Source organism: Leopardus geoffroyi, chromosome B4, assembly GCF_018350155.1.
Source record: "Leopardus geoffroyi isolate Oge1 chromosome B4, O.geoffroyi_Oge1_pat1.0, whole genome shotgun sequence".
Taxonomy (NCBI): domain Eukaryota; kingdom Metazoa; phylum Chordata; class Mammalia; order Carnivora; family Felidae; genus Leopardus; species Leopardus geoffroyi.
This window is the reverse complement of record NC_059341.1, coordinates 75,425,831-75,449,081: the sequence shown is the minus strand read 5'-3', so window position 1 is coordinate 75,449,081 and position 23,251 is coordinate 75,425,831. Positions and strand designations below refer to the sequence as shown.

The following is a 23,251-nucleotide window of genomic DNA, read 5'->3' as shown; positions in this document are numbered from 1 at the left end:
CAGAGCCCTGATAGATCAATTTCTTGTGAACCATTTTAGCCACCTGCCCTCAGATACCCCAGCACATTTTTTTGTTTCAATCTACAATCTATTCCTAGGGTCCTTAACGAAATATCATGTGCCAGTGAGCACTAGAGAAACCAGTAATTAGAAAAATCTGCTAAAATCCATCATGAACTACTGTAAATTCCAAAGCTACCTGGAGCAGAATAGAACCAACAAAACCAAAATGTCTATTTTGGAGGGTTTTTTTCTGCAGGCTGACAAAAGTTGGTGTTAGATGACTATAAGCACCAAATCAAATTGAAGGCCCATTCACTCACTGAGCAAATATTGACTAAATACCTACCATACTCCAGGCACTATCTAGGCACTAGGGAAACAGCAATTGAATGATACAGTCCAGGGATGCAAAGATACAGGAGACGGTAATGGTCCTCAAGACTTGTGAAGAATATAATATGGTTACAATATGGATCCCTATGAAGGAGATTTGTACAAAGCGCAGTGGGGACAAGGAGAAGGAGCATCCAAGCTGCCAGAAAGGAAGTCAGAACAGGTTATACAGAAAAGACAACATTTGACCTGAGACCTAAAGGACAATTTCCTTATAAATCTTTTATGTCAGGTGGACACTTTGGGGGACAGCGCTCTAGGCAGGAAAATAGCACAAATAAAGGTGAGGGTCAAGAAACAACCTTAGGTAACTGGGTATTACAAAGGATAAAACGTAAGACAGGAAGTGGTGAGCAGTGAAGCTTCAAAGGTAAGCAGGCACCTGTATGCCACGCGAGGAAGCCTGGCTCTTATTCTGTAGGCCAGGATTTGATTGGGGATCCATGGGTGATGGTTTCAGGAAATCCATGAACCCATGAAACAGTATGAAAAGTTTTCTGGGCACGGGAATTTCCTTTGGGAGAAGGTCCACAGCTGTCATTTGATTCTTAAGGAGGTCTTTGGCCTAGAAAACAAAAGTTGCAAATGATGGAGAATCTCTGAAGAATTTTGAGAGTGGAGAGACATGACGCTATCTGTATATCAGAAAAGATCACTGGTGGCAATGTGGAGGACGCTGGGATAAGATGGCTCTCTGGCAGCCTAGACGAAATGAGGGCCTAGACTGAGAGAGTGGCATTTGGGACAAAACAGAGACACTGGACAGGAGGCAATGGGGAAAGAGAAGCACAGCACTGTGGTTAGATTTCAAAGTGTTGGAGAAGAAGATGGAAAAGCCCCATGACTGACAGGCAAAGAGTAAGACTGAGGTGCAATTAACTAAGCAGAGGCAAGTTTTGATTCAGGCAGGTAGGGGTGTGGATGATACATTCGTATTTGGATATGTTGAGCTTGAAGCTCTTGTGGGACACCCATGTGGACTTGGAAGAGATTCTCACAAGAATATGTAGCATTAGAATGGGAAAGGCAAGGAATGGAACGTTGAGGAAAACCAACGCTGAGGGAATGGGCAGGGGATGATGGGTTCCATGAAGGAAACTAAGGAGCAGCAAGAAAGGCAAAAGGAAACCCAGGTCTTAGCCATGTCTTGGAAGCCAAAGGGAACAGTTTCGAAAAGTTGTAACACTGCCAAATGCTTCCAATAATCGATCTAAGATAAGAACGGGAAGGTTGGGCTTGCCAACAAGAGGTCACTGGTGAGCACTGCTGTCAAAGCCCACTTCCGCCATCACTAAGGCAAAGTCACATAAGTCTAGAAGTCTAAGTTCACATCCTCAAACTGAAGGAATCAAAATGGAAAACTCTGTGATGGGAGCAGGCTTCTCAGAAGCTTTAGGAAAAGCCTGCGTGTATGAAAAGAACAAAGTCAGGGTCAATGCAAAGCCATCAGTGCCTTAGTAAGGACAAATCAGTAGGTCAGAACAGAAATGAAACTATTGTTGATTTATTTTCTAGACTTTCACAATTCCTGTGGGCTTGTCTATTGGATACCTACAGTTCTGGAGTATGAATCTGTAATCTTAAGAAATAAGGAAAAAACACTCTACTGAAATCTATAGGTTGGAATGCTGTTTCCTACTCCTAAGCTGAGTAAGGGTAGGGAGAAAAGATTTAAGAAAAACAAATGACTTAAAAGGTTTTAAGTACAAAGTAAACAATAGATGGCAGGTAGGAAATATCCAAATCTATTGGGCAGAAGAAAAATCCCACAAGAAAAGAAGATTCTTTCTCTTCTCTCATCCCTTTTTACCTTCTTACCTCAGTCTTATCAACCTCCAGAGGTCATCCTGCCTCTAAGCTGGACAACCGTTTTCCTAGAAATCAAGTTTTAGGACCCTAATTGTCCCCTATACCTGCATTTCAAACCCCCCAGTTCCCTAGAATTCACCGGCCAGGATGTATACACATAACTTATGCTAGGGAGTCCCAGTAATTCTTTGGGCTCTCCTACTTAACATCACTGGCCTATTCTGGCCTCAGACCAGTCCTGGCCAGGATCTCCTTAGCTGTACCATGTTGCCCTAAATAACTCTCTATTCGCAGCTGTCTGACTTATTAGAAGCAAGACGAAGGATAAGATTACAGGCACCACCCAGGGGGTATTCTGGGTACAGCCAGGAGGGGCTCTGGAGAACATCAGAAGCACATACTTTGGAGTTTCTAATTACAGCCTGTAGGCAAGAGGCTTTGGGGAGAACTATGGGTAATGAGTCTCTATGACATGAGATAGAAAAAACTAATAAATGACTTGGTCACTATCTTTTTGAAAGCAGATGTTAGAAAGTTTCTACCGTAATTGAACTTTGAACAGGAAAAAAAATCCTTTAATTCCAACATGAAAAATAAATGTTAGATCTGAATTACACTTCTGACAAATATGTAATTAATATTATGAATCCTAGAATAGCAATCCAGAGAGGTAATAGAATACCTGTTCCTGTAATCCTTTAAAAACAGGATAAACATGTATTTGGAATGGACTGCCCATCTGAAGGCAGAGGGCTAGAGCGATGACTGAGATCCTTTCCAGCAGAATAAGCCAATGTTGTGTGGGCAAATGTGGTATGGTTTAGCAGAGCTGGGGCCATTCCTGGACTGGAATTTGTATCTACTCAGCCCAGTTTCTGAGCTCAGGGTGTCTGAAATCTGGCCTCTCTTCTGCTTTAAGAGGTTATTGGCTTTGCTAAGCTCAGGGAATGACAGAGCTGTGGCCTCTGTGGATTTTATAGAACCCAACCTTCACTTTCCCATGTGGCCCACAGCCTCTGGGTTAAAAGTCATTTCTGTGCCCTCTCCCTCGGAGAACTGAAGATCATTAAACCTATCTCTGGGCAGGCCGCTACTTTATTTGAGCTGCTCCTTCAGCTGAGACCTCTCAACTCTACTTTGAGTTTTCTGCTTTGCTTCCCTGTCTCCCTTAGTTTCTTCCTGTACCACCTGCTCACATGCACCTGTGATGTTATGTGGCCTCGCAGTGGGATATTTCCCTGGGTACACTGTGCCTGTCACAGGATCCCCTAGGCCTTGGTCCAGCTGGCCCTCCAGAAATCAGCTTATGCTAGCGCCTGCCTCCAAGAATGATCTTCCCTTAAAGCAGGTGATGGTCCCTCTAGAATAAGAGGGTTTCTGTGCTCAGGATCAGAAGCTGAAAGGGCTCTGCTGCTCTTAGACCCAAGTTAAATCCTAGCTCTCTCTCTCTCTCTCTCCCTCTGTCTCTTTTTTTTTCCTCTTTCCCTCTCCAGAGAGCCCTTCTTTTTCATAAATTCTTAACTTTGTATGCCTCACTTGGATTTTTAGCAGGCTCTTCTTGCTTCACTTAATCCATCACAGGCCACCCTACCAAGGTTTTAGGATCAACACTCAAGAGTTTATGGAGCATGGGATTCTTTCCAGGAGAGAGCAGAGAAGCAATAGAAAAGCGAGGTCAGCCTCAAGTAGGGCTCTGCATTCCTAATCTGGCCACTCTTCCTGAACTCAGACCTCTGTGCCCCTCTTCCTAAGTGTCCTCATTCTGGCATTCTCCTGTTCATAATACATATCACAATTACAATTAAATATACATTAGATAAAAAATATACTTAAAGCCTAGATTTACTAACATATAATGAGGATCATAAGAACAATGTGTAACTTTTTCATTGATGTATCCTTAGTGCCTGCCATCCTGCTTGAAATGCAGGTGCTCAATAACGTCCTTTGCATTTAACTAAGAATACGTTTATATAGCACCTACTTTGTACACCAGACACTGTGGAATGAAGAATTCATTCAATGAAGAGTTCAGTCTCTTGAAATCTACCTTCTCTGTTCACTTCTCTGTGAACTCTTCCCTGGTTAATCCAACCAAAGCCTATCTGTTCATTATAGAAGTGGGTTCTACTTGGTTAGGCACACTTGATTCTTGTTATTTATAAGCCTTACATAAGAATTCCAGTAATGTATGCTATCTTTTCTCCTAAAACTATAAGTTTCCAAAGGAAATTAACTTCTTCACAACATACAAGGCAGGGCTCTAAGCAAAGTGGGTGCTTAACACAAAGTTTAGGAAGCCTACAGAGAGTGGTGCAGAGTGAAGGGGAGACTGGCTGAAATCTCTTCCCTTCTCTATTTTTCTCAGCACAGTCTCCATGTCCTGGTATCCCTCTCAAAGAGATTCTGAAGGTAGATTTCAACGTATTATACATTACAATATACAAGATCATCAGGAGGAAAAAAAATCACACATTCCCTATCTCCCACTTCATTTTTCCATATACCTGATTTCCCTGACTTCCAGGCTTCTGGGACTCAACCCAGAAAGGGGTTCTCTCTGGCTTTGCTTTCTGCCCCCCCCCCCCACCTCACCCCATGGGTCTGTACCGATTAACTGCTGCTATTCCTGCTTATTCGAGGGACGAAGGAATGGAAGAAGAGGAAAGGCCAGAGAAAACTAAGCATGAAGCAGAACTGTGCCCAGTAGAAGGAAATGTGCTGTAGGAGTGTGGTGCCGGACCCTGGCTGGTGCAGGAACTCTACGTACCTCAGAGGTAATACCTGAAGATCTAGCTAGGGCCCACCAAATACCAATTTCTGCATCTCCCCCTTTCCCCACCATTTTCAATGTATTTGAAGTGAATCCACCTACTGCTTTCTCAACAAGTTTATCTCTTTAGTCTCTTTCTTCCTAGTGATGCTTGAGAAAACACCAGTCTTTTAGGTACCAAAGGAACAAAATGGTCCCAAATCTTCAGAGAAACTTGGAAAGAAGTTTTATGAAGATTTGAGTAAATTAAAGTTAGAGGAAATAATATCCAGAAGCACTTGGGGACTTAGACCTGACAGAGATTCTTGGGAAAGCCCAGGATTCCAGTGTGAATCTACAGCAGGAGGACATTAAGGACAGTTCTATTCTATAGGCTAAGGGAGTTAAGAAACTCAAAAGGGCCTACCAGCCATGGTTTTTTTGTCCCTCCCCAAGCAGGGCCTTCCTCCTTACCTTGGGCATCTCCACCAGAGGTTAACACGGCGATGGCTTTGCCAATCCCCAGGGTTTTGGCTGCGTGGTGCTCTTCATGGGTCATGATCCACTCTAGAATTCAAGAGCACGATAAGTTAAGACACAGGTGGATTGAGGTGCTCAGGAAATGGCTCTGTTAGACTGGCTAGAGCCACCTCAGTCAGGCTCTCCTACTATACTAAGTCTGAGCTTTGCAGCCTGGGTGTTTTGGACTTCTTCCAGAAGAGGGCCACGCCCCCACAAACTGACAAGCTGAAATGTCACAGTAATCAAACCCAAGACTGCAAAGGTCCTGGCTAATCCCTCCCACCTGAATTGGAGTCTATTTGGAGAACAAGCTAAGGTCAAGGGGAAGGGCAGTTGACTGAACAGAAATGAGAAAAGAAGGAGGAAAGTTAAGGTGGCCTCAAGGATTCCTCCTTTTAATGAAGGGAAGGGCTGCGGCAGACGGTAGGAATCGGGTGAGGTTTGGGGCACTGATGAGAACCAGCCAAGTGGAAGCAGAAAAGTGAGGGAAGGCAGGGTTATGGTGAAGATTAGGGTTTCGTTTTATGGAATTGGGCTAAGCTGGAACTGGGGTTTGAGGTTTTACATGCACATTTGAGCCTGCACAAAATGATGGTTCAGGCTCAGGAATGGTTAAAGACATTCCATGCCTTCTCCCATCGCTCTCAGGCTTCCTGCCTCCTGAGCCTCTCTTGACTCATCTTCAGGCCTTGCCCTTCACACTACATGCTATCAAATGGGAAGAACAACACAGAATCATAGCCAGATATACATAGATTATGTACACACGCCATGGGAACACCTTCCTATTATTGTCTTTAGGGCTTATCTCTCTCAAAGGAACACACAAGACACACTTTTGTGTCCACAAAATGTCAAAGGAGTCATCACTCTACCAGTTATCCAGGTTAAAATCTAAATTTTTAAATTGATCTCCTCCTTACTCTGAGAGTCAAAAGTTACCAAGTCCTATTCTCCCTTACTATCTTCCCTTATCCTTCTCTTATTTGAGATCCTCGGTGCCTCTCTCCACCTGAATTGCCTACTACAATAGCTGGTCTCCGTTTGTGTTTCCCTTCTCCACTCTACAAGAGACATAGAATAAACCTCCATGGGTAGGTCATAGGACCTGAGGATGCATTCACTTGAACTGGGCCAAATCACTTGAACCGGGGCTGATGACCTCTATGCACAGCTCATGTTTCTGCTGTGAATCTGGGGAAATCAGGGTAGCCGCTGATAAAGACACAGGTCACATAAACACACAAATCTGCATACATACCAATAAAGTACATGCAATGAGACACTCGTGAAGACATACAAACACAAACATATATAGCGTTATTATGAGACACAGATTCACAGACATACTACATATAATCCATTCTGATGGATAAAGTCCAAATTCTTGAGTTGGCATTCAAAGCTTCCATGATCTAGCCCTTGCCAAAGCTTGAACCTTTGTTCCCATGAATTTTCTGTCCCATTATCACCTGAACATTACTTTGCTCCTTCCCATTTGTGTACCTGGGCACACTGCATCCCTCATCCAGAAGGCCACCTTGGCCCTTTCACAGATATCCCACTCCATCATTTAAGGCCAGGCCTAGCTGCAATCCTATGAATATTAAGACTATTAACTCTTCACTGATTACCATAGGAGGGATTCTTTGTGGACCTCCTCTAATCACATATTGTCTGGTATTAGATCATTCATTTAGCACTTAATTACTACTTTATATGGTATTTAAATTGCTTCTTATATATTGACAATAAGGTTGGACTGGATCAGGGGTCAACAAACTACAGAGCACAGGCCAAATCCGGCCCTTTTTTTGGTTTTGTATGGCAGCAAACAAAGAAAGGTTTTTACATTTTTATTTTTCTTTAAGAAAATTTTTTTTTAGAGAGACAGAGAGAGAGAATATCTCATACAGGCTCCACATTCAGCAAGGAGTCTGATGCAGGGCTTGATCCTACAACCCTGGGATCATGACCTGAGCCAAAATCAAGAGTCAGATGCTCAACTGACTAAGCCACCCAGGTGCCCCAGATTTTTACATTTTTAAATGGTTTAAAAAACCATTTCAGGACATGTGAAAATTACATGAAATTCAAATTTCAGTGTCCATACCATTCTCATTCTTTCACACATTATCCTATGGCTGCTTCTGTGCTACAACGGAGTAGATTATAGTGACAGAGACCAGATAGCCTGCAAAGACTAAAATATTTACTATCTGGCTTTTTACAGAAAGTTTGCAGACCCCTGGATAGATGACTGCTACGAGCCACTTTCCCTAACTAGACTGAACAATCCTCCAGGGAGGGATCACGTTCATTTTTTTAAAACTTTCCCACAGCTTAACCAAAGCCTGGTGAAGTCCATGCACATAACAGTTCAATAAATCCTTGTTGAAGGCATTAGTGAACTGATGAACAATACAAAACGCACACAGACCTATGAAAGCTTTTATTTAGTATGCTTGGATACAGACAGCTCCATATTCTATTTCTAACGCATAGAGATACAAACAGGACTTAAGAAAGCATATAGTGACAGTGTAAGGAATGTAATAAACACATATGGATACAGACACTCTCCTATTAACTGGAGTGTTCATGTCCAAATTTCTGCTGTTCTCAAGAAAAAAAAAAAGACTAAGTAGCTGGTGCAAATAAGAAGGCAAACATTTGGAAACGAAAGAACAAAACATGAGTATGCTGATCCCATTTTCCTTGAGTTTTTTCTTCTCATTCACTCTGGGAGCTTATCACTGACAAACTCACACAGGGATCTGCCACCCATGGAGTTTTCAGTGAGGGAGAGAATTCACCATTAACAAGGGGGAAGGTTAGGAGTGCTGACCTGCAAAAAAGAACCTTCTCCTGTATCTCTAAACCAGTTATAAGAGGCACAGGACACAGAAATGCACGCAGATTCATATATAAGCAACCTTTATAGATCCACAGTGACACACACATAGAAACACACAGACATAAAACCTAAATATAAAATCACATGTGTGTAGATAAGCAGGCGGGAGGGATAAATACAGGGAGGCAACATCATAGGTGCACTGATTTGAACTGGCTGAGTGCCAGGATAGGAGTGAGGCAGCCAGGGGTAACGAGGTCCGAGCACCACCCACCCATCCCTGATTCCCAGGGGCGGGGGCTGTGCGTGCTAGCGGAGGGAAATGAACCGAAGGGCTAGGATTCTTCACGGCTCCCCTACCCATCCCCCCTCTTCGCTCCAGCTTCTGATGCCATACCACCTCTTCTTTTCCCGTCCGCTCCTTCCAGTTCTCCCCAGCGCCTCCTCCCAGCACGGTCATCCCCACCTCGCTCTCGGCTTTCCCCCGCGGTCTTTACTCAAGGGCCCCTCTTGCCTTTTAGTCTTAGCTCTCCTCCGCCACGGCTTCCTTGCAGACTGTCCTTGGGGAAGGGGGAGGGGAGCTTGGAGAACGCGGGGAGGAGCCAGGTGGAGGCAACAAGGGAGGGGAAAGAGGAGAGGCTTCCCAACCTCCACTAGCTGATGCTGGCCCGGAGGCTCCGCCTCCTCCTGCTCCTCTTTCTCTACCCCTCCCTCCTCCTCCCAAGGACAGCTCAGATATGGCATCAGCTTCTCCTCACTCCCCAGAAGGTTCTCGGGTCCCCATCTCTGTCTCGGGAGCCATCAGCTCCTGTACATAGTGGGAATCAGAAATTATTTAGTTGCCTCTCATGTTGTCTGCAGAGACAACTGTTTCCTAGCCAGAGTGAGACTCCTTGCATTCAAACATCCTCAACAACTAATAATAAACCTCCCCCTCTGGCCTTATGCATTATCTCACACCTCTGTCACTCTTTGAACAAGCATTCGTGGAAAGTCTTTGCGCCAGGTTTTGTATTAGGTGCTGAGGATGAAAAGATAAATGAAATAGAGTCCCTGCCCTGGAGGAACATTGAACACCGGTATTTTCTGTAGAGGGACGCCAAAAACTCCTTTTATATTTATGTACCTGTCTCTCAGAAAATACAGGGCTACAAAGCAAACAGTGTCCGTGGAGGCAACATGGGCCAAGAACTCCCAGAGCTAAGGGTGCATCCTTTCCTCAGATCCTCTTTACTCTTTCCACTTCACCCAGGTCTTTGTTGCAATGCCTCTCCACAGGCATCTCTCCTCTCCTGACTTCCTATGACCTCCCTCTTGCTTACTTTTTTTCTGCCCCTGCATATTCTGGCTGCAAACAATAAGAATAAAGATAAAACCACTGAAATACACAAAAGTAACTTTTGTGATGCAAATGTTACCATCCAAAGACAGCCTAAAGAATGGAAGAAAATATCTGCAAATCATATATGTGATAACAGATGGATAGGTATCCAGAATATATATATAAGTCTTGCCACTCAATAATAAAAAAGATAATAACCTTGGGGCACCTGGATGGCTTAGTCGGGTTGAGCATCTGACTCTTGATTTTGGCTCAGGTCATGATCTCACAGTTCATGAGTCTGAGCCCCCCCTCACTGATGGTGAGGAGCTTGCTTGGAATTCCCTCTCTCTCTCTCTCTTTCTCTCTCTCTCTGCCCCTCCTGCATGCACACTCTCTTTCTCTCTCTCAAAATAAATAAAGAATTTTTTAAAAGATAATAACCCAATTCAGAAATGGGCAAAAAGTCTGAACAGATACCTCACCGGTAAAGATACACAGATGGCAAATAATCATATAAAATGATGCCCAGCATCGTATGTCATCCGGGAACTGCAAATTAAAACAGAGAGGTACTACTACATATTGTTAGACTGGCTAACATCAAAAAAATTAATAATAAACCTGATAGTACCAAAAGCTGACAAGAATGTGGAGCACCAGGAACTCTTATTTTTTGTTGGTGGGAATGCAAAATGGTACAGTCACTTTAAAAGACAATTTGGCAGTTCCTTACAAAGCTAAATAGAGCCTTACTGTATGATCCAGCAATCACATTTCTCTAAGTATTTACCCAAATGAGTTGAAAACTACATCCACACAAAAACCTGCACACAAATGTTCGTAACAGCTTATTCATAGTTGCCCAAAACTGGAAGTAACCAAAATGTCCCTCAAAAGGTGAATGGATAAACTGTGATATATCAATTCAATGGAATAGTATTCAGCAAGAAAAAGAAATGACCTATGAAGCCAAGAAAAGATATAGAGGAAACTTAAATACATATTGCTTAGTCAAAGAAACCTGTCTGAAAAGGTTACATACTATGTTTCCAACTAAGTAACATTCTGGCAAAGGTAAAACTATAGAGATAGTAAAAAGATCAATGGTTTTCAAGGGCTTAGAGTAGTGAGGGAATGATAAATATGTAGAGCACAGGGGGTTTTTAGGCCAGTAAACCTATTCTGTATGATGCTATAATGCTGGATACATGACATGGCATATTTGTCAAAACTCATGGAACTTCACAACACCAAGAGTGAACTTTAACATAAACTATGGACTCTAATCAATAATAATTTATCAATATTGGCTCATCAACTGTAACAAATGTACCTTACTAAGTAGTAATTATAAATGGAAACTGACCACAGGAGAGGAAACTGTGTGCAAACTGCTCAACTTTCTGTAAGACTAAAACTTCTGTAACAAACAAAGTCTACCAATTTAAAAAACATATTCTGTTCAGTGAAATATCTAATAAAATTATAATATTAAAAAACAAAAAATGGGCAAGGGTTTAGACATTTCTCTAAATAAAATATACAAATAACCAATAAATATATGAAAAGATGTTCAACATTGCTAATCACTAGGGAAATGCAAATCAAAACCACAATGAAATTCCACTTCACATCTATTAGGCTGACTATTTTAAAAAAAGGAAAATAACAAGTATTGGAGAGGATGTGGAGCAAGTGGAACTCTTGTATCTTGCAGGTACAAGTGTAAAGTGATGTCGTCACTATGGAAAATAGCTTGCCAGTTCCTCATATTAAACAGAGTTACCATATGACCCAGCAATTACACTCCTAGGTATATACCCAAGGAAAATGAGCACATATGCATACACACACACACACATGCACACACACACAAATGTGTACACCAGTGGTCATGGCAGCATTATTCATAATAGGCAAAAAGTGGAAACAGGCCAAATGTCTCCAGTGATGAATGAATAAATAAAATGTGGCATATCCATATAATAGAATATTACTTGCCTATAAAAACAATGAAGTACGGATACCCTACAACCATAAAAACATTACGCTGAGTAAAAGAAGCTAACACAAAAGACCTCATAGTATATGATACCATTCATATGAAATAGGCAAATTTATAGAAACAGAAAGCAGACTAGCAGTTGCCTAGCACTATGGGGAAATGAGGAGTGACTGCTGATGAACACAAGATGTCTTTTGCATGTGATGGAAATGTCCTAAACTTAAAGTGACTGCAAAACTCTATGAACATAGTATATACCATTGAATTGTACGCTTTGATTTTAATGAAGTTGAGCTTATCTATCAATTGTAGTTGGCCCTTGAGTCATGTGGCCCCTATGCAATCAAAAATCTGTGTATAAATTTTGAATCCCAAAAAACTTAATTGCAGTTCACCCTTGAACAACATGGGTTTGAACTGCATGGGTCTACTTGTGCATAGTTAATAGTTACTACTGTTAGTAATTAACTTTTGGGGGAGTCAAAAGTTATACGCAGTTTTTCAACTGCATAAGGGGTTAGTGCCCTTAAGCCCTGTGTTGTTCAAGAGTCAACTGTACTAATAGCCTACTGTTGACTGGAAGCCTTACCAATAATGTAAATAGTTGATTAATACATATGTTGTATATTGTACTATTATACTGTATTCTTATAATAAAGTGGGCTAGAGAAAAGATTATTAAGGAAGTCATAAGGAAAATACATTTATAGTACTGTACTGTAAAAAAAACAAAACAAACCTGTGTATAAGTAAGTAGATTCACACATTTCAAACCTGTGTTGGTCAAGGGTCAACTGAATTTCCTTCATGAATAATGTCTTCGGTATTGTATCTAAAAAGTCATCACCATACCCAAGGTCACCTAGGTTTTGTCCTATGTTATCTTCCAGTAGTTGTATATTTTTTCATTTTATATTTAAGTCTATGATCCATTTGTAATTAGTTTTTGTAAAGGGCATAAAGTCTGTGTCTAGATTCACTTTTTTGCACATGGATGTCCAGTTGTTCCATCATCTTTTGTTGAAGAGACTATCTTTGCTCAATTGTACTGCCTTGACTCCTATGTGAAAGATCAATTGATTATATTCATGAGGGTCTATTTTTGGGCCCTCTATTCTGTTCCCCTGATCTAGTTGTTAATACTTTGACCAACATCACAATGTCTTGATTAGCTTCACAGTAAATCTTGAAGGTGGGTAGGGTCTGTCCTCCAACTTTGTTCTTCTCATTCAATATCATGTGGCTATTCTGGGTCTTTTGTCTCTTCATATAAAGTTCAGAACCAGTATGTTGATACCCATAAAATTACTTGCTGGAATTTTGATTGGGATTGCATTTAATCTATATATTAAGTTGGGAAGAACTGACATCTAGACAATATTGAGTTTTCCTATCTGTGAACATGGAATATTTCTCTATTCAGTTCTTCTTTTATTTCATTCACCAGAGTTTCTAAAATTTTCCTCATAAAGATAATGTATATATTTTGTTAGCTTTATCCCTAAGTATTTCATTTTGGGAGTGCTAATGTAAATGGTAGTGTGTTTTTAACTTCAAATTCCATTTTTTCATTGTTAGTATACAGGAAAACAATTGACTTTTGCATATTAACCTCCATCCTATAACCTTCCTATAATCACTGATTCGTTCCAGGAGTTTTTGTTAATTCTTTGAGATTTCCTGTACAAACAATCATATCACCCGTGAACAAAGACAGTTTTATGTCTTCCTTCTCAATCAGTACACTTTTTATTAGCTTTTCTTGACTTGTTGCATTAGCTAAGACTTCTAGTACAACGTTGAAAAGGAGTAATGAGAGGAAACATCTTTGCCTTGTACCTTATCTCAGTGGGAAAGCTTCAAGTTTCTCAATATTAAGTATGATGTTAACTGTAAGTTTCCACTGATATTTGTTATCAAGTTGAGACAGTTCTCCTATAATCCTAGTTTACTGAAAATTTTTATTATGAATGGGTGTTGGATTTTGTCATATGCTATTTCTGTATTTATTGATATGATCATGTGATTTTTTCTATTTTTATCTGTTTATGTGATGAATTATATTAATTTTGAAGTGTTGAACCAGCCTTGAATACCTGTGATAAATTACTCTTGATCATGGTATATAATTCTTTTTATACTTTTTTGGATTCAATTTGCTAATTAATTGATTTCCAAATGTTGAACCAGATCAAATGGCTCTTGATCATGGTATATAATTCCTTTTATACTTTATTGAATTCAATATGATAATATTTTATTGAGGATTTTTACATCTATGTTCATAAGAGATGTTGATCTGTAGTCTTCTTTTCTTTTAATATCTTTGTCTGGTTTGGGTATTATGGTAATGCTGACCTCGTCGAATAAGTTAAATGTATTCCCTCTGCTTCTATCTTCTGAAAGAGATTATAGAAAACTGGCAAAATTTCTTCCTTAAATGTTTTATAGAATGCACCAGGAATCTATCTGGTGCTTTTTTGAAAAGTTATTTATTAGTTCAATTTCTTTAACAGATTTATGCCTATTTGGGTCATCTGTTTCTTCTTGTGTGAGATTTGGCACATTGTATCTTTCAAGGAATTGGTCCATTTCATTTAGGTTATCAAATTTGTGGGCACAGAGTTGTTCATAATATTCTTTTGTTGTCCTTTTAATTTCCCTGGAATCTGTAGTGATGTCCCTCTTTTATTTCTGATAGTAGTAATTTGTGTCCTCTCTTTTTTCCCCTTACTTAGCCTGTTTAAGTCTTACTGATTTTATTGATATTTTCAAAGAACCAGCTTATGGTTTCATTGATTTTTTATTTTCAATTTTATTGATTTCTGCTCTAATTCTTATTATCTCTTTTTTTCTGCTTACTTTGGATTTAATTTGGTCTTCTCTTATAGTTTCCCAAGTTGGAAACTTCAATAATTGCTTTTAGACCTTTTTTTCTTATATATGCATCAATACTATAAATTTCCCTTTAAGCACTGCTCCCACTACATCCAACAAATTTTGGTAAGTTGTGTTTTAATTTTCATTTTGTTCAAAATGTTTTTAAAATTTTCTTGAGATTTCTTCTTTAATCTATGTGTTATTTATGTGTTGTTTAGTCCCCACGTATTCAGGATTTCCAGTTTTCTATTATTGGTTTCTAGTTTGATTCCATTATGGTCTGAAAACAAACATTGTAGAATTTCTGTTCTTTCAGTTAAGGTATGTTTTATGGCCCAGAATGTGGTCTATCTTGCTGAATGTTCCATGTGAGCTCGAGAAAAATGTGTATTCTGCTGCTGTTGGATGAACTGTTGATGTCATTTATATCCATTTGATAGATGGTGTTGTTAAGTTCAACTATGTCTTTACCTATTCCCTGTCTGCTGAATCTGTCCCTTTCAGAAAGAAGAGTGTTAAAGTCTCCAATTCTGATAGTGGATCTATTTCTCCTTTCACTTCTATCAGCTTTTGCCTCAGGTAGTTTAATGCTGTGTTGTTAGGTGCATATACATTAAGAAGTTATATCTTATTGGAGAATTGACCCCTTTATCATTATGCAATGCCCTTCTTTATATTTGATAACTTTGAAGTCTGCTCTGTCTGAAATTAATAGAGCTATTGCTCCTTTTTAAAACTAGTGTTAGCATGATATATTTTTCTCCCTCTACCTTTAATCTATATGTATCTTTATATTTATGGTGGTTTTCTTATAGTTAACACATAGTTGGGGCATGTTTTCGATTAACTCTGACAATACATTAATTGATGCATTTAGACCATTGACACTCAAAGTGATTTTGACATAGTTGGGTCAATATCTACCACATTCATTGCTGTTTTCTATTTATTGCCCTTGTTCTTTGTTCCTATTTTTGTCTTCTACTCTTTTTCTGCCTTTTGTGGTTTTAACTGAGCAGTCTATATCATTCCATTCTCCTTTCTTAGCTTATCAGTAATGCTTTTTTACTTTTTCGGTGGCTGCCCTAGAGTTTGCAATATTTATGTACAACTAATCTAAGTCCACTTTCAAATAGCACTATGCCACTTCACGAGTGGTGTGAATACCTAAAATAACAAAATAATCCGAATTCCTTTCTCCTATCCCTTGTACCATTGCTGTCATTCATTTCAGTTATATATAAACATACATAAGCATATACAGTTGGCCTTTGAGCAACACTGGTTTAAATTGTGCAGGTCCACTTATATGCAGATTTTTTACAGTACCGTAAATGGATTTTTTATTCCTTATGATTCACTTTTTTTCTTGTGATTTTCTTAATAACACTATCTTTTCCCTAGCTCACTTTATTGTGAGAATATAATATATATAACATACAAAATATGTTAATTGACCATTTATGTTATTAGTAAGACTTCCAGTCAACAGTAGGCTATTAGTAGTTAAGTTTTGGGGCAATAAAAAGTTATACATAGATTTTCAACTGTGCCCTTAACCCCCAAATTAGCAACAAATTCCCTCAATTAGTCTGAGAAAGTCTATTTCTTCACTTTTATTTATTTTATTTTATTTTTTTCAACGTTTATTTATTTTTGGGACAGAGAGAGACAGAGCATGAACGGGGGAGGGGCAGAAAGAGAGGGAGACAGAATCGCAAACAGGCTCCAGGCTCTGAGCCATCAGCCCAGAGCCTGACGCGGGGCTCGAACTCCCGGACCGCGAGATCGTGACCTGGCTGAAGTCGGACGCTTAACCGACTGCGCCACCCAGGCGCCCCAATTTCTTCACTTTTAAACAATAGTTTTGCAGGGTACAGAATTCTGGTTCTGATTTATTCTCTCTACATTTCAAATGTTTCACTTCACTCTCTTCCTGGTTGCATAGTTTCTGAGAAGAGGTCAGATGTAATTCTTATCTTTGCTCTTCTATAGGTAAGGTGTTTTTTTCCTTTGGCTTCTGGTACTTTTTCTTTATCTTTGATTTTCTGTAATTTGAAAATAATATACCTAGGTGTAGGAGCTTGATTTTATTTATTTATTTATTTATTTATTTATTTAGCATATTACTGAGCTTCCTGGATCTGTGGCTTGATGTCTGACATTAATTTGGAGAAATTATCAATCATTGTTGATTCAAATATTTCTTCTGTTCCTTTCTCTCTTTCTTTTCTCCCTCTGGTATTCTGATTATGTGTATGTTACATCTGTTGTAGTTGTACCACAGTCATTGGGTATTCTGTTATATGTTCTTCAGTCTTCATGCTCTCTCTCTCTCTCTCTCTCTTTTTGGTTTTTGAGAGTTGTATTGATATATCCTCTAGTTCAGAGACTCTCCTCAGCCATGTTCAGTTTACTAATACAAAAGGCATTCTTCATTTCTGTTATAGTGTTTTGTTGTTTTTTTTTTTTTAATTTCTGGCATTTGGGAGGGGGTGCTTTTTCTTAGGATTTCCATCTGTCTGCTTACATTGCTTCTCTGTTTTGCATGCTATTTTATTCATTACAGTCCTTAGTACATTAGTCATAGGTGTTTAAAATTCCTAGTCTGCTAATGCCAACATCCCTGCCATGTTTGGTTTTGATGTTTGCTCTGTCTTTTCAAATTGTGTTTTTTGCCTTTTTATATGCCTGTAATTTTTTCTTGATAGCCAGACATGATGTAATGGGTAAAAACAAGTGCTGTAAATAGGCCTTTAGTCATGTGGTGGTAAGATGTGGTGAGGAAAGGAAGCATTCTATAGTCTTATGATTACATTTCAGCTTATGCCTCTAGACTGTGAACTTCACAAGCATTTCTCAGGTTTTTCTCCCTTTAGGTGGGACAGGATGGCTAGAATGGGCTAGAGTTGGGTATTTCTCCTCCTCAGGTCAGTTAGGCCCTGGTTAACTAGTTTCCTCTGAAGGCGGGGCTTGTTAACAGGAAAAGAATGCTCTCATGTATTTCAAATGTTTCCTTTTCTCCTCACCCTGTTGGAAGTTCCAGGGGATTTTTCTGATATTGCTGTGAGAATCTAATTGAGCTCCTGAAAGTAAATCTCACAGTATTATGGGGACTCCCTTTGACTCGGTCCCCCTGTAGTTTTTAACTCTTGGAATTCTACACTGAGCCTCCAACAACTTGTTACCTCATCACTGGTTCCGAGAAGACTTCCGCTCATGGGTCTCTGCTCTAGGAACCTGTGATTAACTCTACTTGCCTATCTGTCTCTCCAACTTTGGGGCTAGCAGTTTCTTATGAATCCAAGAAGAACTGTTAATATTTCAGTCTTTTTACTTTTACTTATTACTTATTGATGTGGTGATGACTTCCAAGCTACTTACATGAGGAATGAGAAGTTGGAATTCCAAAGCCCAAATTATATACTTTAAGTAGGTGAATTTTACGATATGTGGACTATATCTCAATAAAGATGTCAAAGTTTTGGGAAAGGAAAAGCTGGAAAAGTTCCCCCTACATTCTGGAGTTTCTAACTTTAACATAAAGATTGAAATTTGAGAAGAAATCCATTCCTGCCTCCTTCTACCAAATACAAACTCTTTATTTGTTTGCTTGTTTTTTAACTGTTTATTTGTTTTGGGGGGAGAGACAGAGAGACAGAGAATAAGCAGGAGAGAGGCAGAGAGAGAAGGAGACACATAATCCGAAGCAGGCTCCAGGCTCTGAGCTGTCAGGACAGAATCTAATGCAGGGCTCAAGCTCATGAACCATGAGATGATGACCTGAGCCAAAGTCAGACACTCAACTGACTGAGCCACCTAGGCACCTCTCAACTCTTTTTTTAAAAAAATATTTTATTATTAGGGGTGCCTGGGTGGCTCAGTCGGTTCAGCGTCTGACTTCGGCTCAGGTCATGATCTCGTGGTCTGTGAGTTTGAGCCCCGCTTTGGGCTCTGTGATGACAGCTCAGAGCCTGGAGCCTGCTTCAGATTCTGTGTCTCCCTCTCTCTCTGCCCCTCCCCCTCTCATGCTCTGTCTTTCTCTCTGTCAAAAATAAACATTAAAAAAATAATAATAAAAACTTTATTTTTAAGTAATTTCTATATCCAATGTGGGGCTCAAACTTACAACCCCAAGATCAAGAGTCACATGCTCTACCAACTGAGCCAGCCAAGTGCCCCTACCCAAAACCAACTCTTAAGTCTTCATTGAAAGTGTTCTTAATGAATTACTGTATTAATTAGTCTACCTTAACTAGGTGAAAGCAAGGAAATGTCACTGTTACTTATAGTCTTATCCCAAGACACTTGATCCTTTAGACTCCTTTTTCTGTCCAGGGATCAATCATGCCCAACTATGTAAGCACAAATCAAGGAAATACTATCTCAAAAGGCACATAGGGAACTTTCAGGTCAGTTGGGGGTGGGAGTGCCAGAACAGAAGCATTTTCTCAGAAGTACTTAGGCCTTGCTTATGGTCATCTTAGTGCAATCTCCAAACTTGAAGATGTTATTTTCTGAGAATTATGCTAGTATAAACCAACACAAAATAGAGACAGCTGATGGGAAAAATACATCATATTGAGAAATAGCTATAAATGTCTTCCACTTTTTAAAATGACTTTAATTAATTAATTAATTAATTCAGAGTGTGTGCCAGCAGAGGAGGGGCATAGAGAGAGGGCAAGAGAGAATCCCAAGCAGGCTCCACACTGTCAGCTCAGAGTCAGAATCAAGAGCCATCCAGGTGCCCCTATATAAATGTCTTCCTAATAAGAATCTTGAGAGATCCCTATTCATTATTAATTCATACATTCAACAAACATTTATTGAGGACTCATTATATGCTAGCCACTGTGCCAGGTAATGAGTTATAATAAACTCTTACGAGTTTAAATCTGGAGGGACTATCAAAGGTTCACAGGAAGTTTACATTTCACTGGACCTGGGATATAATTAAAGAAATAAATAACCCAACTAATAATTATAATGTATCAAATTCTTATGACATGAATATATTATTTGAGGGTAAATGAATTAAGAGAAAATAGAACCTGGATAGTAAGAATTTGGCACTGTTTATTTGTACTGCTCTTGAGTAAAACACTAAGGGATACAAATATTCCAGCATTAGAGAGATGGATGAGATAATGAAACAGTGATTAGCTCTTTAAAAATTGATTTTCTTATCAGGAGACTATAGATGCTGGAGAGGATGTGGAGAAACGGGAACCCTCTTGCACTGTTGGTGGGAATGCAAACTGGTGCAGCCACTCTGGAAAACAGTGTGGAGGTTCCTCAAAAAATTAAAAATAGACCTACCCTATGACCCAGCAATAGCACTGCTAGGAATTTACCCAAGGGATACAGGAGTACTGATGCATAGGGGCACTTGTACCCCAATGTTTATAGCAGCACTCTCAACAATAGCCAAATTATGGAAAGCCTAAATGTCCATCAACTGATGAATGGATAAAGAAATTGTGGTTTACATACACAATGGAGTACTATGTGGCAATGAGAAAGAATGAAATATGGCCCTTTGTAGCAACATGGATGGAACTGGAGAGTGTGATGCTAAGTGAAATAAGCCATACAGAGAAAGACAGATACCATATGTTTTCACTCTTATGTGGATCCTGAGAAACTTAACAGAAACCCATGGGGGAGGGGAAGGAAAAAAAAAAGAGGTTAGAGTGGGAGAAAGCCAAAGCATAAGAGACTCTTAAAAACTGAGAACAAACTGAGGGTTGATGGGGGGTGTGGGGGGGGTGGGGGTGGGTGATGGGTATTGAGGAGGGCACCTTTTGGGATGAGCACTGGGTGTTGTATGGAAACCAATTGGACAATAAATTTCATATATTGAAAAAAATAAAAAATAAAATAAAGTAAATAAAAATAGATTTTCTTTAATTTTAATCCTAAATTCCAAGACCATATGTTTCACTTTTACCTACTTTTCTGTTTATCAACCAACTTTTAAATTTCAAATATAGTTTCTAAGGAATGTGAACAACTTGTAAAGGGTATTTTAGCTGGCTATGGTTGATTTATCTTACATATCAAAATTTGGATACATAATTTTATGGTAGATTGATGATGGGAGAGAATTTTGAGATCTGGGCAGTTGTAGGAAATATGACATATGTCCAACCCTCATCCCTCTAATGGGGGAGGCTGAGAAGCATCCCTCAGAACAGGTACATGAGCCTACAGGTAAACACAGTATGGTGGCTAAGGAAGAGAGGGTTGAGGAAGAGGTCTAAACATTGCCATACAAACTAGGGTGCCTAAGAAAAGTGTCAGGAGTAAATTGCACAGCTTATTAGAGTTTAGGACCAGGAAATACAAGAGCAAAGCAGCAAGTTAGATAGACAAAAAAGAGATGAGACCAACAAATTCTCCAGGCAAACAAACTAAGCCAGCAGCTGAATTTGAACTCAGTCCAAGATTACTTTCATTGCTGGTGTGGTTTAATGGGGCTGAAAAAGGATACCCTGGACACTTCCTCTAAAGGAGAAAGCTGAAATGTCCTCGGTTTGCACTGGGGCCCTCAGATAGGCTTCTCAAGGGGGCCTATGCCTGTTCTAATGATTTAGGTAACTAGGGGACTGGTGGAAATCTAGAACTTTGTCCAACTATAATCAGCTTTATTCAGTTGTTGCGGTTGGTAGCTAAAATTCAGAATTTAGAGGACTTGGCAGACAATGAGGGGGAAAAAAAAGGACTGAACCCAAAAGAAGGTCAGCTGGACTGAGAAGCCCATGTGGTTAAAATCCACTATTTCTTCTTTCTTGTACTATCTGGTGGTGGTCTTCCTGTTTTCAGCATGTCAGGAAAAGCTAATATGCACATAGAAATGCCAAATGATATCTCACCTCATATGTCATGCCTTGGTAACAATGAAAGGCATATTGTTTATATTAATTTTCACAGAACAGGAAGGTATTTAGAAGGTCCTCTTGGACTTCACAGAACTCTCCAGATACCAGTTAGCTACTGAGATGTTGGCATGAAGTCTAGGCAGAGAGTAGGTGCAAAAATTATAGTTATTATAAAAGAAGGCATTCTGGAGGAGAGAAGTGTCCAAAGATGTTTAAAGACAATTCTGCAACACCTAGATAGGTGCTTTGCTCTGCTTTATCTTTCTTCAAAGCACTTATCACTACTTGATTTGTTTATTATCTGTTTTCCTCACTAGAATGTAAGCTCCATGAGGACAGATCTTTTTTTTTTTTCTCCATCCTGGATCCCCTTGAGTCTAGAACAGTGCCTACCATGTAATAGGTGCTCAGTATTTGCTGACTGAATGTGTGAAACCTAGAGTAATGCTATTTCCTATTCTTCTGGGTTAGAGTCATACCTGGACAACTGCCATACCTACTTCTCTTTCCCAAATGTCCTGGCACACCATTACTAGCATCCTGAGCTAGTAGGGCACTTCAGTAAACCAGCTGAAGTATTCTAAAGTATGTGGTTCATATGCCCTGACCATTAGCTCTGCTAAGTAGTGGGTAGGTAAATGAAGATATAGAAAGCTTTGGACAGTACCCTCCAAACCAGTATAAAGCTAGACATTATTACCAGAAAGTTGAGTAGATCATGAAGACAGAACATCTCTTTGACAATGATTACCTAACGCTGGCACAGATTGTTGGGGCGGCAATAAAGAGAATGATGTATGCCATACTCATGAGCCCATTCATTACCACAAGGATGGTGTCATGACTATGGAATGAGTACAGATCTACATTTAGACCACTGTGATGAGATGATGAAGATGATGTTAAGGGTGCTAGTAATGGTGTGCCAGGACATTTGGGAAAGAGAAGTAGGTATGGCAGTTGTCCAGGTATGACTCTAACCCAGAAGAATAGGAAATAGCATTACTCTAGGGTTCACACATTCAGTCAGCAAATACTGAGCACCTATTACATGGTAGGCGCTGTTCTAGACTCAAGGGGATCCAGGATGGAGAAAAAAAAAAAAAGATCTGTCCTCATGGAGCTTACATTCTAGTGAGAAAAACAGATAATAAACAAATTAATCAAGTAGTGATAAGTGCTTTGAAGAAAAATAAAGCAGAGCAAAGAAGCAGAGTGACAGGGGCACCTGGGTGGCTCTGTCAGTTAAGCATCTGACTCTTGGTTTTGGCTCAGGTCATGATCTCGTGGTTTGTGAGTTTGAGCCCTGTGTTGGGCTCTGTGCCTGCAATGTGGAGCCTGCTTGGGATTCTCTCTCTCTCTGTCTCCCTCTCTGCCAATTCCCTGCTGTACACCTGCTCCCTCTTAAATAAGTAAACTTAAAAAAAAAAAAAAAGCAGAGTGACAGAGGTGCTATCTTAAATAGGGTGGACTGGAAAAACCTTGCTGAGATGACATTCTAGGAAGAGGTTTGAACATACAAGAAAGAAAACCATGCTACCTTTAGGGAACAGCTTTCAGATAGGGAGAATAGCAAATGCAAAGGTTCTAAAGCAGGAATAAGGTAGGAGTGTCATACCAGAGGATCACTAAGATTTGGACTTGACTCAGAATTGTAAATGGGCTACAATGATGTGGTGGGTTGATGTTGTGAAATACATGCAGCAATTGGGTATGAGCCTCTCTCTGAGTTGGAACATCTATCTGGTCCTCTCACTCCTACAAAACTCCTAGATCTCATCTAGTAATTATCTGTTTCCTTCCACCAGAATGGAAAACTCCT

General features: G+C 39.7%; 1 protein-coding gene across 3 annotated transcripts in view; it reads right to left on the bottom strand.

Annotated features, from left to right (window-relative positions):
- Positions 1-23,251, bottom strand: part of PFKM (phosphofructokinase, muscle) — a 43,659-nt gene that overhangs the window by 15,033 nt on the left and 5,375 nt on the right. For 2 of the 3 annotated variants that reach the window (XM_045463415.1, XM_045463417.1), the window contains exon 3: positions 5,432-5,524. In XM_045463415.1, coding sequence (XP_045319371.1) covers positions 5,432-5,524 — 93 coding nt within the window. Of the gene's footprint in view, positions 1-5,431; positions 5,525-8,850; positions 8,976-23,251 lie in introns of those variants that run through there. The other variant, XM_045463416.1, reaches the window with a different exon arrangement.